This window comes from Nannospalax galili, unplaced genomic scaffold, assembly GCF_000622305.1.
Source record: "Nannospalax galili isolate Female #2095 unplaced genomic scaffold, S.galili_v1.0 scaffold206, whole genome shotgun sequence".
Lineage (NCBI taxonomy): Eukaryota > Metazoa > Chordata > Mammalia > Rodentia > Spalacidae > Nannospalax > Nannospalax galili.
Window position 1 is genome coordinate 5,743,486 of NW_008358101.1, and position 15,259 is coordinate 5,758,744.

Sequence of the window (15,259 nt, forward strand, 5' to 3'; positions counted from 1 at the left end):
CTGTCAGAAAAATAAAGCTTTATGTATATAGAGAGTATAAAAGTATATTTGTTTAATGAGAAAATAAATTGAATAGGGATACTTGAATAAATAGAAATAATCACCAAAAGTCTAGTGAAGGCTTGTGAATCATGTTTTTAAATGCCATCCCCGCTGCATGACTCATGTGATATCTGCCCTCCTTGGCCTCTTTCCACAGTCAACCAAAAATTAGTGATGGAAATCATATGAGAAGGAAACGCATTAGGTGGCTTGAAATTCTGACACAAAAGCATGGTTCACAGCACTGAGTACAAACTCCCAAACTGCAGGTGTTTTCATTAGGATGAAACATATAAGACCCACCAGTTGACACTGTAATAGTTTTCCTCCAATGAGATGGAAATGAGATATCTTTCACATTTTTTAATAATACTTCAATTTTTGTCAGCCTGATTTTTATACATTCCCTGATTTGTTGACTCTGAAACAGGACGTTTATTTCTGCAGTTGTAAGATAATGCTTTGGCTTAATGAGTTTCACTATTATGGATCAATATATATTTTTCATCCCCAACTGTGGCATCACAGAACTAAAATCATTAAACACTAATTCCTGGCTTAGTTTTCTGAATTCTAGAATTTTAAAAATTCACACCTACATACACTAACTATATGAATATAAATATAGGTTAAAAACTAGTACAAACACATATATGAAAACTATATATTTATTCTCTCTCTCTCTCTCTCTCTCTCTCTCTCTCTCTCTCTCTCTTCTCTCTCTCTCTCGTGTACCTCCTCCCTACAATAGAGATCTGCAGGGAAAAGTCACCTTTGCCTATTGAAAGAGCTCTCAAAGAATTCAGACCATTATTTGTAGCACCAGTCCAGTGAAAGATATAGTCATTATTTGTAGCACCAGTCCAGTGAAAGATATAGTTAACAGTCACAACATACTTTTATGGACTCTGACACAAGGCAAGCCACACAAACCTGCACATACGAGGGTGATTTAGAAGGCAGGTAGACTCTGATTAACTTTAAACTCCAGACATGAAAATGAAAAATGAAACATAAATGATAGCCTTTCTATTTTTAGCTCAACTGTTAAAAAGCCAATTATCTACCTGTGAACGAATGTCACACACAAGACTTTGAAGACACTTCTTCATAGAAGTGAGAAAGTAAGCCGCTGTTTCCAACCGTCATTGCCTCTGTGAAATTGCTATTAAAACAGAAACCTGAAAGGCATGAATGATCCTGGGCTCTGAGGCAACACTGTGATCAAGGAAGACCTGGGCACGAGTTGGCTGAAGACCGTCTTGCGGAGTCCTCCGTGCTCACCGAGTGGGAGGGTCACACTGGAGGGACGAATAAGGGCAGAGATGCGTCCCGCTTCCCCACTCGCTGGGAGCTGGCGCGGGCCACTCGGCGGCGGTGCGGCGGCGCTGTCCGGACTCCCCCGCGCCTCCGAAGGGCTGGAGCACCGATCCAAGGTAAGCTGCGCAGCTCTGCCCCTCAGCTTGGTGTCGCTCACACATGCCGGGGCTGTGTCTTTTGCTCATGTTTCTCTGGTCATTTGCCTGCATTTGCTTTTCAAGAAAATATCCAAAAGGTGCTGCCATGTGCCTGTGTTTCGGGGATAAATCTGCCCACCTGCAGTTACGCATTCCCACGCGGAGCCGAGGAGACCCCACGCGTTTCCTACGCTACCTAGAATACGCTATGTAGTTCGTGTTCGTGTGTCCACGCCACGCAGGCTTGTGCGTTCCACTTGAGTTCTGGGTGGGTTTTCTGGGTGGGTTTGGAAAGCAGAACAGTGAGCGATGCTGATGCGGGGAAGCGACATGAAATACGGAAGAAGGTTCCCAGGGGTCAAGGCACAGACGCAGCTCAGAGTTCCTGCGGGCTGTAGCTAGGATGCTGCTGTGCGGGCAAGCGCCGGAGCTCAGAGCTAGTCCCCGGCCCGAGCTACCCACTGCGACGCGCGCGGGATCCCGACGCCGGAGCTGCTGCTCCCTGCGCCTCCCTCGCCCTGCAGCGTGCGCCACCGCCGTCCCCGCCGTCCTCACTGCCGCGGCGGCGGGGACGTCCGGGTCCCGGCGCTGGAGGACGCCGCTCCGCCTCCGCCAGCGCTGCGGGAATACGGCCGCCACCTCCTCCACAGCAGTCGGGAGGAGGGAGGCAGTGCCGCACGGACCCGGTCCCGAAGAAGTTTGTTGGCCTGGAACCAAGTGCTCCACCCCGCACTCTACCTCGTTTAAAGCTGGCGGACGAGGAAGCTAAACCCAAGGGTGTAGGTCACGGGAGGGAGGGGGTGGCGGGCGGGGGGGCTGGAACCCGGCGACCCGGTGCGCAAGTGACCCAAAGGGGCTCCACTGCATGGGAGGCAAAGGGGAACGCTTTGTGGGTCTGGGGACAGTGGCCTTGGGAACCAAAGGGATAGGACCCAAATACTGAAAAGTCATATATTTAATATAACGGAATTGCAGCTGTGGGTGATGTGAGACCCAGCTTGTGGCTGGGAAATAGAGGGTAATGGGAATAAATGTGATACCAGCTCACAACCCACCCCCAATTTTGAGACTATTTAGTCTCAACTTCTCCTTGAAGAGGTCTGAGGAGCAAATAAAAGTGAGGTTGTGGGGAATTTACATCTGCCTACACCCTCCCAGTGCCCTAGAAAGCTTGCTAACGAAGGACACCCAACAGTCCTACACAAATCTAGAACTAATGTCCTTTATGAAGTGAGAGAGACCCTTGCTGATGAAGGCGATCTTTCAGGATCTCTTATCTGGTAGGTGAGCAAAGCCTTCAAGGCCTTTTCTAGTTAGAGAGCTTTTCACTATGAATCTGTAAAAAGGAACTGGGACGCCTACGTGTTTTCATGGTACAAAATGCAAAGGTCCAGCCCTGAGAAGGTCGGACAAAATTTTCTGATAGGAGTAATTCTTTAGGGCAGAAAGAGGAAGTAGCCTGCAGAGGTCGCAAACACATTCACTACATAAGAGAAAATGTAGCAAGAAACTGGGAGGTGCTTCTGTGAGGTTTATACTAGGCTGATTTCTCAAAGCGTTAAGAAACCCAAGTGAGCCGGGAGTGGTGGCATACACCTTTAATTCCAGCACTTGGAAGGCAGAGGCAGGAGGATCTCTGTGAGTTCAAGGCTAGCCTGGTCTACATGGTGAGTGCCAGCTGGGGCTACAGGGAGAACCTGTCTCAAAAAAAAAAAAAAAAAAAAAGAAAAGAAACCCAAGTGAGACATCCTTGGGAGAAAAGTTGTGGCAATAAAAGTGGAGAGCAAGCTCCATGTGGGCAGGGGAGACGAATATCAAGAGGGAGAGAGGAAAGTCCAATGTGGCTGTTTGTATCTGAAACATTGTTATCCAAGAAAACTTCCAAAATAGACGGAAGCATATGGCATCATCCTCCAGTAATGCAACGTTTCCATCTCTTTCTGATTCTGCAATTTAATCTATTCTGCTGAAAATTTAATTCATTTTCTGAGGCAGAAGAAATGGGTAATGGGTCCTGAGCGGATGGTTCTAGAAACAGATCTCGATTTTAAAAAACAAACAAAAAAACATGGGAATGTGACTAACTGGCAACATAAGTGGAAATTCAAATAATGAATGAGAAATAAGGATAAGAAATAAGAAATAAGATTTAGGGCTATAGAGATGCTGATAGCTCTGAAAAGATGCTGGTGTGGGGGGAATGGAATGAATGGGGTGAGTTGAATTACTGGAGGCAGGCCAAGTTGAGAATGAGGATCTCAAACAGGCAGAGAATACTGAGAAAGAGAGCAAGCAGGGAAGACATTCCAGCCAGAGGGAATGGCATGTGTGAAGGCTTAAAAGTCGGGGTGAGTGGTCTTGTGCCTATAAGACAGAAAGTCCAAGCTAGATTGAAACCTAAGATGAGGAGAATAGATCACACCTGCCAAGGAGAGACTCCAAAGGGGCCTGAGAGGCAGTGGGCTCTTTAGGCTGTGGTGGTGTTCGCCAACTGTAAGACAATCAGGTAAGGAAATTGTATACGGAATTTGATCGAAGAACAGTGAATGCAAGAATAGATCCATAAGCCTCAGTTATCCATGTGTAGGTTGTGAATTGGAAACTTCCCTCCCCTTTGTGAGAAATCAAAGAAAATCCTGCAATTGTAAGAATATAGTACCAGAAAGTCAACAGAGCCATTCTGATGGCAAGGTGTATGAATAGGAAAAATATACACATTTACCAATATGAAACTCTAAGAAACATTGTACCACACTCAAGAATATATCTATGAAAACAGAATCAGGTTATAATCTGAAAACAGCGTAGAGCAGCTGTGGTTGTTGAAGTCGATACTGGTATCTGAATAGTTAGTGAAGACAACTGTCACTCAAAGAAGTATGTCAGTGAAGCAGACACATTGTCAAGAGAGAGGGAGATGTTTAAGTATGTCTAAATGGAACCTGAGGTGTGGAGCCTCTGGGAAGTGAACACTACTTTTGAGATGAAAGGAGAAATTGTATAGAACTGTGAAGTATTCTAATGAATCAGTCAGTTTTAGAGTCATACAAATGTTAGCAGTCAGGGAATATGCTTTCTGTGGAGGCAGAGACTGACTTCAATAGAGTTTATTTATTTATTTATTTATTTATTTATCTATCTATCTATTTACTTATTATTGCTATTATTTTTGAGACAGTGTTTCCCTGTAGCCCCAGCTGGCCTGGAACTCTCTATGTAGATCAGCATGACTTCAGTCTCACAGAGATCAACCTGTCTCTGCCTCCTGAATTTTGGGATCAAAAGTGTGTGCCACCACAGTTGACAAATAATTATTTTTAATAACTACACTCACTGAAACTTCCTTAATGTTGTTTCTATATTTCCCCACCATTCTTCATTTCACATGTATCCTTCTACAAATGTTAAGTAGTCCAGGTCTCACTAATAGTTCTCAGTATTTGTTTAGTTCTTGTCTAAAATTATGCCTTAAACCATATTCCACCTACAAACTGATTGCATAGCTACATCCTAAATGCCAGGCTTAAAGAAAATACAGTCTTTCGTTTTTTGTTAAGAGGTTTGGTAAAGAGTGGAGACAGAATACAAGTGAGTTATTACAGTATAGTATGGACTATTGAAGGAGAGAATGGTGGGACTCTGTGGGCTTAGAAGGCAGTGGAGAAGGAACCATGTCCTGGATGGCATGCCCATGTTTCACAGAGGACATGGCATTTGTGAAGGAAGAATAGGAGTTCCCAGATGGTGAGATATTGGAGGGACAGCCTATTAGGATTAAAAAAAAAAAGTTCATGCTTAGAGGCTGGAGTTGCGATTCAGAGGTAGAGTGTACTTGGCATGCACAAGGCCCTCATTTGATTCCCAGAATTCCCCCCATAAAAAAGAAATAAGTCATGCATGGTTTTTGAGGTATTCGTAATAGGAGTCATTTGTTTGGAAAGCAGGTAGCACAACATAGGGCTAGTGAGATGAGACTCCACTGTAACAGAGCCTTGAATCCCTTGCTTCAGAATAGGCTATAAAAGCTACCAGAAGATGTTTAGGAAAGCCCCAACCTGATGGATTTGTTTTAGAAATTGAATTCTTAGCCATGTCTGGTAGTACTTACTGTAATCCCAGTATTCCACTAGGACTGCTAAGACAGGATGATCACCAACTTAAAGTTAGTCTGTGCTACCTAACAAATCAGGAGGGAGGGGGAGAGGGAGAGGGAATCGATTTTCAGCAATTAGGAAATGGAAACTGGGGAAGGAAGAGGGGAGAAAGGGGTCTGGTGAGGAATCTGTTGCAATTTGCAAGACTAAAAATGGCCACAAAGTGAGTGAATACTTTCTGTGGAGAGAAAGTTTTCATGGATTCAAAAGACATGTTTTACAAGTAGATTTGTCAGACTTCATTACAGATCTGCTATGCAGAGGGAGTAAAGGAGAAATTAAAGATGATTTTGAAACTTCTTGTGTTTGTGTTCCTACTTTAACGATGATGTTTGTCACTAAAATATGAAGGTAAAGTGGTTTCTGCACAATCTAAATAGGGTAGAAACCCTGTTTAATTTGCAAATTTACTCTTCAGACATTTCAATTTCATTAATCAGATCAATGATAAGATTATAAACTAATGTCTCATCTAGACCTAAACAGTTGTACTTGATTATTCCTTAGGATTTTAGCTCTGTGTGATAGCTTCTCAGCTGGCTTTTTTCTCCTCATGAACAATAGATTCTCAAGACTGACAAAGGAACAGATGTGTGACACCTGTTGTTTTGCTTATTTACACAATGCCTCACTTCATAACAGCATAAGCAGGCTTTCCTGCTTGGGTTATGTATAGGCACACTGAGGCGTAGTCAAGGAAGTTTGATTTAAACATCTATCATCTCCCCTATTACACCACATTCTCTCTATAAAGAATGTTCTGAAAATGTGGCTTTTCTCCTCACTTCATAACAGCATAAGCAGGCTTTCCTGCTTGGGTCATGTATAGGCACACTGAGGAGTAGTCAAGGAAGTTTGATTTAAACATCTATCATCTACCCTATTACACCACATTCTCTCTATAAAGAATGTTCTGAAAATGTGGCTTTTTTCAGACATCTGACATGTCAGCCCAACCTTTTCTTCTTCAAACAATAAATCCTTTACTAGAACAAATGAAATGTCTTGACAACAAAGATTTTGAGCAATAAATTAGATGCACATATATTTTTAGGATTTCAGGGATTTGGAACTTTTTCTAAGTTATTTTATTTCATAAACTTTCAAACCTACTTTTTGGAACATTAAAATGTATGTCTTATTTAAGAGCCTACAGAAGATGAATCAGAATTCTTTTTCCGTTTCCTCCTCTTTCTCTTCTCGCTCTTGTCCTCTTCATGTTGTTTTCTATTTTGGCGCTGGCTCTAATAAGCCATCTCCTCATCTAATACAGAATTTCAAAGATATAGAGTGAACATTGTAAAGTGTTAAATAGTATAACAGTAAAAATGTTCATATTCCAAAGATAGGTTTGATTTACTCAAGGTCTTGCAGTGATAGACTTCAGGACATTAGCTCTAGTAAACCCATCATTTCATCTTTTCATCCACTTCCCCATCACTCATCTCCTTATTCTGACTTCCTCTCCTTTCTGTTCTCGATCTTGCAAAGATAAAGTGTTTATTTTACTTTTCTGGATCACAGTGACACCAGAAACTCTTAATTAACTAGTTAATTAAATAATAAATTTTTATTTTGTGTATATGTGTGTGCTTGCATTAGTTTATGCACACCACATAGATACAGAGGCCAGAGGGTGTTGAGTCCCCTGGAATTAGAGTTATAGGTGGTTGTGAGCCACCTGATATGGGTACTGGGAATTGAGACCCCCAGTCTCTGCACAAGCACCTCTTAACTGCTGAGCCATCTCCCCAGCCCTGACATCAGCAAATTTTATTTGACTCACTGCTATATCTCCAATGACTGGTATGTAGTAGGACTGTCATCTTAGTAATATAATGAAATATGAAGGTTTCTGATGGTTCTTTCTTTGCTTTTCATATTTTCTGTGCACAAATATATAATGCACATTATAAAATATACGTACAAGGGAAATATTCAATTATCTGTTTTAATTAAAGTATTTTAGTTTTATAGTGGCTTTACAGATTTTAAGAAATGATCTAAAGAAGTTAAGGGATAAATGATTTGGTTTTTATTTCCTTACTCAAATAGTATCCAAAACTGATCTGGTTGACAAAAAGTGGGAAGAATAATAGGTTAGAAGTAGAGGTCAGCCTGGGCATGGTAGTGCATGCCCATGCCTTTAATGCCAGCATTCGGGAGGTAGAGTCAAGTGGATCTCTGTGAGTTCAAGGCCAGCTAGGTCAACATACTAAGTTCCAGGTCAGCTGGAGCTACAGGGAAACCCTGCTTGAAAAAAAAAAAAAAAGAAATAGAGGTCAGGGACCAGGCCTTCAGAAATTAATTAGCTTTTTGCTGTCATGGCAATGAGAAATTGGTTATAGGTGGGTTAACTGAAGGATTTTTAGAGGGTTAATTTTATTATGTCCACTGGTGTCTGTTCAAGACTCTCAGTGCTAAGCACACTCACAATCACAACGTGATACTGGATAGGACCTGCATGGGTTCTGGTTAGGATCTTAACAGAGAAGAACTGAATATTTAGGAAGAAGTAATGTGAGATGTAGGGATTTAAGAGATATGCTCTGTAACCCTGCTTGTAAATGGCATGTTACAATAGCAAAAGCTTTTGATCAAGCAAACCTGGACTTGAACCCAAGGCTCTGAGCTCACTCTCTGAGCATTCATGTTTTGTATCTGTGGAATGGGGACCCGATAGGCCTTCAGTATAAGAGGCAAGAGGTTCTGTGCTGGGAGTCCTTCATTTCAGGAGACCTTGCTGTGGCCTTGCTCTGGACATGTCACTGCTTCAATGGAACTAAGGGACTTGCCCTCCAAAACATAAACTTCTAAGCCAGGTCCTGAGTACCCAAGATCCTGGGGTCCCCTGAATTTATGATTACTTGCCTCCATGTTCAGACCAAACTTCTGTTTGGAATTTCCTTCACTCAAGTGTAGCCAAGAGGTGACTGCTTGCAGGCACCATAGACACAAAGTAAACGTATAGACAGTTCACATATATATGGGTGAGAATAATCAGGCTATAGATGTCATAAGAAATGGAAGGAAAAATGACGGATGAACTTTGATCCAGGGAAGAGGTCAGTTTCTTTCACACAGCTCTCTCTGTTTGATTCTAAACTTAATCTGGGCATTTACATCGTTCCTCTTTCCACCATTAGGGTTCCAGGATCAAACTCCAGTTGTAAGGCACAGTTTACTTTTGAGGTATCATGAATATTAAAATACTACACATAAAGCACATTCTACTTTAGAAAATGAGACCATATGGGACCAATATTCTCTATATACTTTTTTGTTTTTTTGGTTTTTTTTTTTTGAGAAAGGTCCTCCCCTTAGCCACAGCTGGCCTGGAACTCACTGTACAGACCAGGCTGGCCTCAATCACATAACAGAGATCTGCCTGCCTCTACCTCCCAAGTGCAAGGATGAAAGGTATGTGGCACTATGCCTGGGTTAATATGTCCTTATTAGGGATGTGTGGTGAGACATCTTTGCACAGGCTTACAAGAAGGTAATTTGAGGGTCTTAAGAGATCCCAGCCTTTGTATATATTATCTTGTGACTCAATATTAGTCACTAAATTGGGGAGGCATTGGAGATTTGTCTTAAACTTTAACTTTCTTTGGGAAGATCAACCCATTAAGTCTTGATAATATTGACTTGGGTTAATTTATAAAGCTATCTTGATAATTACCTGGCTGAGACCCGAGGAAACAAGATAGAAAATTGATAGAGAGGTTTTTGGGCAAAGCCAAGAATCAAGAAATCCAAGACGGGAATTAATGGTGCATCCAGGACAGTAGCCAGCAGCCTGAGATGAATGAGTATCTGGGGACAGTGAGAGGAACAAGAAAAAGAGAGTCTCAGAGAGCCAGAGGGCTGTGGTCCCCAGGGCAATTTTGTTGGGGCCAATCCAGCCTATACCTCCAAAAGAACTAAAAAAACTTAGAAAACATGTTTTTAAATGTATCCAAAGATTTATTTTGAGACCTCGATAAAAACTTTTTCCAATGTTTCCAGATGAATAGAGTACATTTTCACTTAACTGGAATCTGAGGAGCAGGAACTTCGAGTTGTGAATACATTTTAGAAACACAGAAGAAGGAATGCTTGTGATAACAGCCTTTAAAATATTAAATCCTGAAGTGCATTAAGAATTATAAAAATATTAAAATAGCATTGCAAATTGAGAGTAAGCCCACTTTCAGTTGGAGTCTTAGAATAATGGGCAAAGACACTTCATTAACAGGTCTTTCATTCATTAACATTCAGATTGAGAAGAAGAGGGTGAACAGGACCCAGATGATTTCAGAATGAGGGCATACACAAAAACTTTGAGGTTGAAGAGAGCCTGGGAATTGGAGGAACAGCATATCAGATGAGGCTGGAGAGGTGTGTAGCCAAAGTATTCAGGTTTTCTAAGTAATTGGATTATAGTTCATTAATCCTTGGCTTTCTTTTTAAAAAATGCGTGGCTTTCTTGTTTGAGCATATTAAATGTTCATAATTATTGAGACTATAAAGAACATGAGGAAATCATGTTGTACTTGGGAATTAAAAATGTGTGGTGCACACACCTTTGATCCCAGTACTTGGTTGAGGCCAGCCTGGTCTACACAAGTTCTAGGTTAGCAGGGGCTACAGGAAGACTGTCTCAAAAAAAAAAAATGATGGCAAGAAAACTAGTTATCCACATAGAAGAATGACTCAAGATTCCTGTCCCCACCCTACACAAACATCAATTAAACTGGATTGAAGGCTTTCATGTAAGGAAATGAAAGGAAGATGAAGCAGAAGAAACAGAAAGAGGGAATGGGAGGGACAAGACAGAGTAATGCGGCATGAGTGTGTGCAATGTTCTTGATATTCTTGCACAAAAATGTCAAAGAAGCCTATCTCTTTGTACAATAAATATATGCTAACAGAATAAAGAAGTAGAAGATGGGAATGAGGGATTCAACTGAAAAGAAAGAAGGAAAGAGAGAAGAGGAAAGAAGTCAAGTAGGAAAAATAGATCCAAAATATTTGGGAGGAATTCCAGATAGTGTGAGGTAGGACATCTAATCCGAGTGTTCAAAGAAGGTGGATCGTTCGCCATTGGTAATGCCAGGAGGAGCTGAATTAGGACAGTGAAAGGATTCTTGTATTCATTTCTTTCTGATCTTGGTGAGAGGTATGTCAGGGGAGTGGTTGAATGTTCAATCACCAGAACATTTGATTAACTACCGTATAATCTTATACCTAAAACACTTTGGATAAATGAGGTTAAAGCCAAGATCATCCTATAAGTGGCTCAGAGAAATAGTTGGTAAACATCAAGATTAAATTCATATCTTGAGACTTTATAACTCTCTAGTTCTTTGTTGCTGTAACAGGAGCCAAAGTTTTGATTATAATGAATTTCTGCAACAATTTAGTACTTCTGTTTTTCAAAAATTAAATTACCCTGTGCTGAAGAAACAATATAAGTGTAAATATGACTATTTATTTTGCAGCGGTTATGATCATAGGTGTCTTTAAAGCACTCAGTTCAAGGCTACATGTATACAATTTCCATATATTAAGTAGCATCCCGGTGCTCCTGGTTTACAGATGAATGAATTAGGATTTAGAAAAATCCATCACTTATTAAAAAATGGAAAAACATACGTATGACAGGAAGTCAACTACTATAGGAACTATTATATTTTAATGTTAATTTATTAACTAATCACATCAGCTAAAAGTGCAACCACAGATCACCCTGAAAATTAGATCAATATGTGATACTTCAAATCTTTAACAGTGACTAACTGGCTTGAGAGAATAGAGGTTATCAACTCACGAGGTCATCTGAGGATCAGGACTATGTCTAGATCTAGAATTAAAAATAAGACACAAAACCAGCTGTTTGATATTTAGATACACACACACACACAATTTAAGTATTGCAGTTGTTGCCTCTAGTTATTCATCCAAAAATATCTAAAATCTTGAATTAATTTTAAAATGTTGATCTTAGAGTATTTGGCGTGTGTAGAATACCAAAGACAGTGGAATTAGTTTTCTCTAAAGAGAGTTTGCTGACAGGAGTTAGACATTTGTGTGTTGAATTCGTTCACATTTGACTCTTCATTATACTGTGAATGAGGCCAAATAAGTAACATAACATTTATTTATGTATTTAGAACTCTTGAATTGCTATTCTAATGATAATATAATAGCAAAAATACTGATGGAGTCGTTACATTTTTGTATGCAAGTTATTTTCTTTTTAGTTACTTCACTGTGATAAAGCTATTTTAAATGATATTAAACTTTTTGGTCATACAGATTTTATTTACTGAATCTTCCACTGAAATACTTGTAGAGTGGAAAAGGACATTCGGAACAACAATTATGAGGCTTAAAATACTACAAAATATGATGTCAAATGCAGGCTCACTGGCATTGCATATATCCATTTTCTTTTTAAACAGAATAAAATATTACATATGTACAGTAATCTTTCTAGTAGCTGTATTCAATCCAGTAACAATATAGTTTGTATAAAATTTGACAGGAATTAAGCCATAATATATAAATATAATTCAAAACAGAATTGTGAATAATAAAAGAATAATAAAATTGCATTTAAAATTATGATTCATTGGGATTGGAGAGATGGTCCAGTGGTTAAGAGCAGTGGCTGTTCTTGCTAAAGACTGAGAAATGGTTCCCATCACCTACGTGGTGGCTAACAGTTGACTGTTCTAACTCCAGTTCCAGGCGATCAGGTGTCTTCATCTAGCCTCAGTGGGCATTATGCATGGGTGCACTTACCACATACAAACCTAAGAGTCATACACATAAAAATAAATAAAAACAAATAAAAAATTTTATGAATCATTTTATATAACACCAAATGTATGGTTAATGAGTAAATAAATAAAATAAACTTTATTTTAAAAGATATTGTGTCAAAGGACACAGTCAGTAGACTGAATTGAGAACTCATGCAATGGAAGAGAACATCTGCAAATCATAAACAGATATCAACTCTCATAATACATAAATATACAATTTAACAACAAATAAATGAGTTTGAAAAATCGGGAAAGGATTTGAGTGACATGCCCCCACAATAGACATATAAATGGCCAGTAAGTACATGAAAAGGTGTTAATATCACTAATACTCAGGAAAATGAATATCCAAACCAAAGTGTGCTACTATCTCATACCCATCAGCAGTTTCTATCAAAAATGAAGTTAACAAATGTAATGGAGGATATGGAGAACTCAGAATACTTGTACTCTAGTACTACTAGAACTGTAAAATGGTACAACTATTATGAAAAATGAAACGAAAGAAAAGAGTATGGTGCTTCCTCAGGAACAAAATGAAGTATCATCCACCTAAAAACAAGAGAAAAGTCTGACATGTGTTAAAACATGGATGGACTTTTGGAACATTTTGTTATAGGCTAGGAAATAGCTCAGTTGGTAAAGTGCTTACTGTACAAGTGTGAAGACCTGAGTTCAATGCCCAGAGACCAAATTTAAAAACTACGTATGGTACTGTGTGATTGTCATGTCAGCATTGAGGAGGCTAGCATGCTGGCCAAGCAGCACAGCCTAGTCAGTGAACTCCAGCTGAATGCCCGACCCTGTCTCAAAAAGCAGGGTGGACTGGGTGTGGTGGCGTATGCCTTCACTCCCAGCACTCAGGAGGCAGAGGCAGGCAGATCTCTATGAGACCGAGGCGAGTCTGGTCTTCATAGTGAGTTCCAGGCCAGCTACACAGAGACCCTGTCTCAACGAACAAACAAGGAATAAAACAAAAGGCAAAGTGTATGACTATTGAGAAGTGATACCGGGATTGACATCTTGCCTACACACGCGTGCGCACACACACACACACACATGCATGCATGCACCAAAAGTATTATACTTATTGAAATAAAGACACAAGAAGACAAAGATGGAATGAATTCTGTTTATATGAGGTACCTTCAGAAGTCAAATGTATAGTGGGAAAAGGAGACTCAGAATCAGAGTTTTGCAGATATGTGATGGAAAGTCATGGTTTAATAGGCACAGGGCTTGAAAAGAATTGTGGAGTTGGGTAAGGGTGATGGTTTCACAGCAGTTGTACTTAATCTCACTGACATGTACACCTAAAAGTGATAAAAAATGTGAATTTTACATTAAATATATTGAATCACAATTTAAAAAATAAATAAAGCACATCATTGTAAGAGGTATGCCTTTGAAATCATTGAAAAGTTGGGAAATCTTAAGTTATAAAAGGCGATGTCAACTTTCATCAGTAACTAAGAAATAATCTAGGGGCTGGAGAAATGGTGGCTCAGCAATTAAGAGACCTGGCCACTCTTGCAGAGGATCTGGGTTCAGTTCCCAGGACCCACAAGGCAGCTAACAACCATCTGTAACTCTAGTTCCAGGTAATCTGATGCTCTTTTCTGGCTTCCACATGCATGGGTGCACTCACAAACAGACAGGCAAACCACTCATATACAGAAAATAAAAACAAATAATATTTTCTTAAGTAATCTAGGAATATCTCCCAAGGTCTTGCATCAAAATTAACATGGATATTGATATGTACAATTGCATGTTAGATGGTCATGTACCCTACCATAATATAGTATAATTATATGTGGTATAGGAATCTGTTGTTTTCACTTTGTTGATGTGGTTGGGATGGAGTAGAATACAGGCATCTTAACGTGAATATTTCTGCCTTGCAGATCTCTGGCTACTTGTTCTCATGGTTTCAAGGCACAATGAGGCACACTGGCTCTTGGAAACTGTGGCCTTGGATGGTGGTGTTCTTTCTTCCTACTTCTACTTGCTTGACGGTCAGGGAAAAGCCAGGTATGTGGGTCACCTCTCTCCCTAACTGATGTGTTACTTATAGTCCCCAAATCATTAAAAAATGATTACAACAAATTATTATTAAGGTAGTAGCGGCTATAGATTAGACCTACTGCACAGAATGAAGAATTCACTGTTTTCTACCACTGACCTTCACACAATAGTCATTATGAACTTCTATATTCTTCATGTGCATGTTATCTAACTTTTACTTTCTGTAATCGATATTTATAAATATTATTATATTCATGTATATCTATGCATACATATATGTAATAGTGCCTCATATTTTACCCTTTAAGGATTACTTGTTCAAGGAGCTGGAGTGATGGTTCAGTGGTTAAGAGCACTGGCTACTCTTGCAGAGGACCCAGGTTTGATTCCTAGCACCCACATGTCAGACAATAACTGTCTCTAATTCCAGTTTCAGGGGAATCCCATGCACTCTTCTGACCTCCTCAGGCATTGCACTTTTATTTGTGCAGGCAATAAACTCACACAACAAAAAATAAAAATGACAAAATATTTCTTAAAAAAATAATTATTTGTCTTATGTACAGAAACAAATTAATAATTAGGATTAACAAAGATATCTACCCTTAATTAAGAACAAGTAAAAAATAGAATATCAAGTAGAAAGAGCAATGCAGTTTAATTATATATCAGTATTGTAGTGTCTCAGAGGGAAACAAAAGGTTAATATATCTTTAGGGGACCTTTAAAATAAAATGCATAGATTTCTTTTCAATTCTTAAATTTA

At 39.6% G+C, this 15,259-nt stretch overlaps 1 protein-coding gene across 1 annotated transcript in view; it reads left to right on the top strand.

Moving 5' to 3' along the window:
* The first annotated feature begins 1,406 nt into the window (after positions 1–1,406).
* The window catches only part of Col19a1 (collagen type XIX alpha 1 chain), a 409,660-nt gene continuing 395,807 nt past the window's right edge, over positions 1,407–15,259 (top strand). Inside the window, exons 1-2 of the mRNA XM_008856281.2 lie at positions 1,407–1,478; positions 14,373–14,499. Coding sequence (XP_008854503.1) covers positions 14,409–14,499 — 91 coding nt within the window. The 5' untranslated portion in view covers positions 1,407–1,478; positions 14,373–14,408. The remainder of the gene's footprint in view (positions 1,479–14,372; positions 14,500–15,259) is intronic.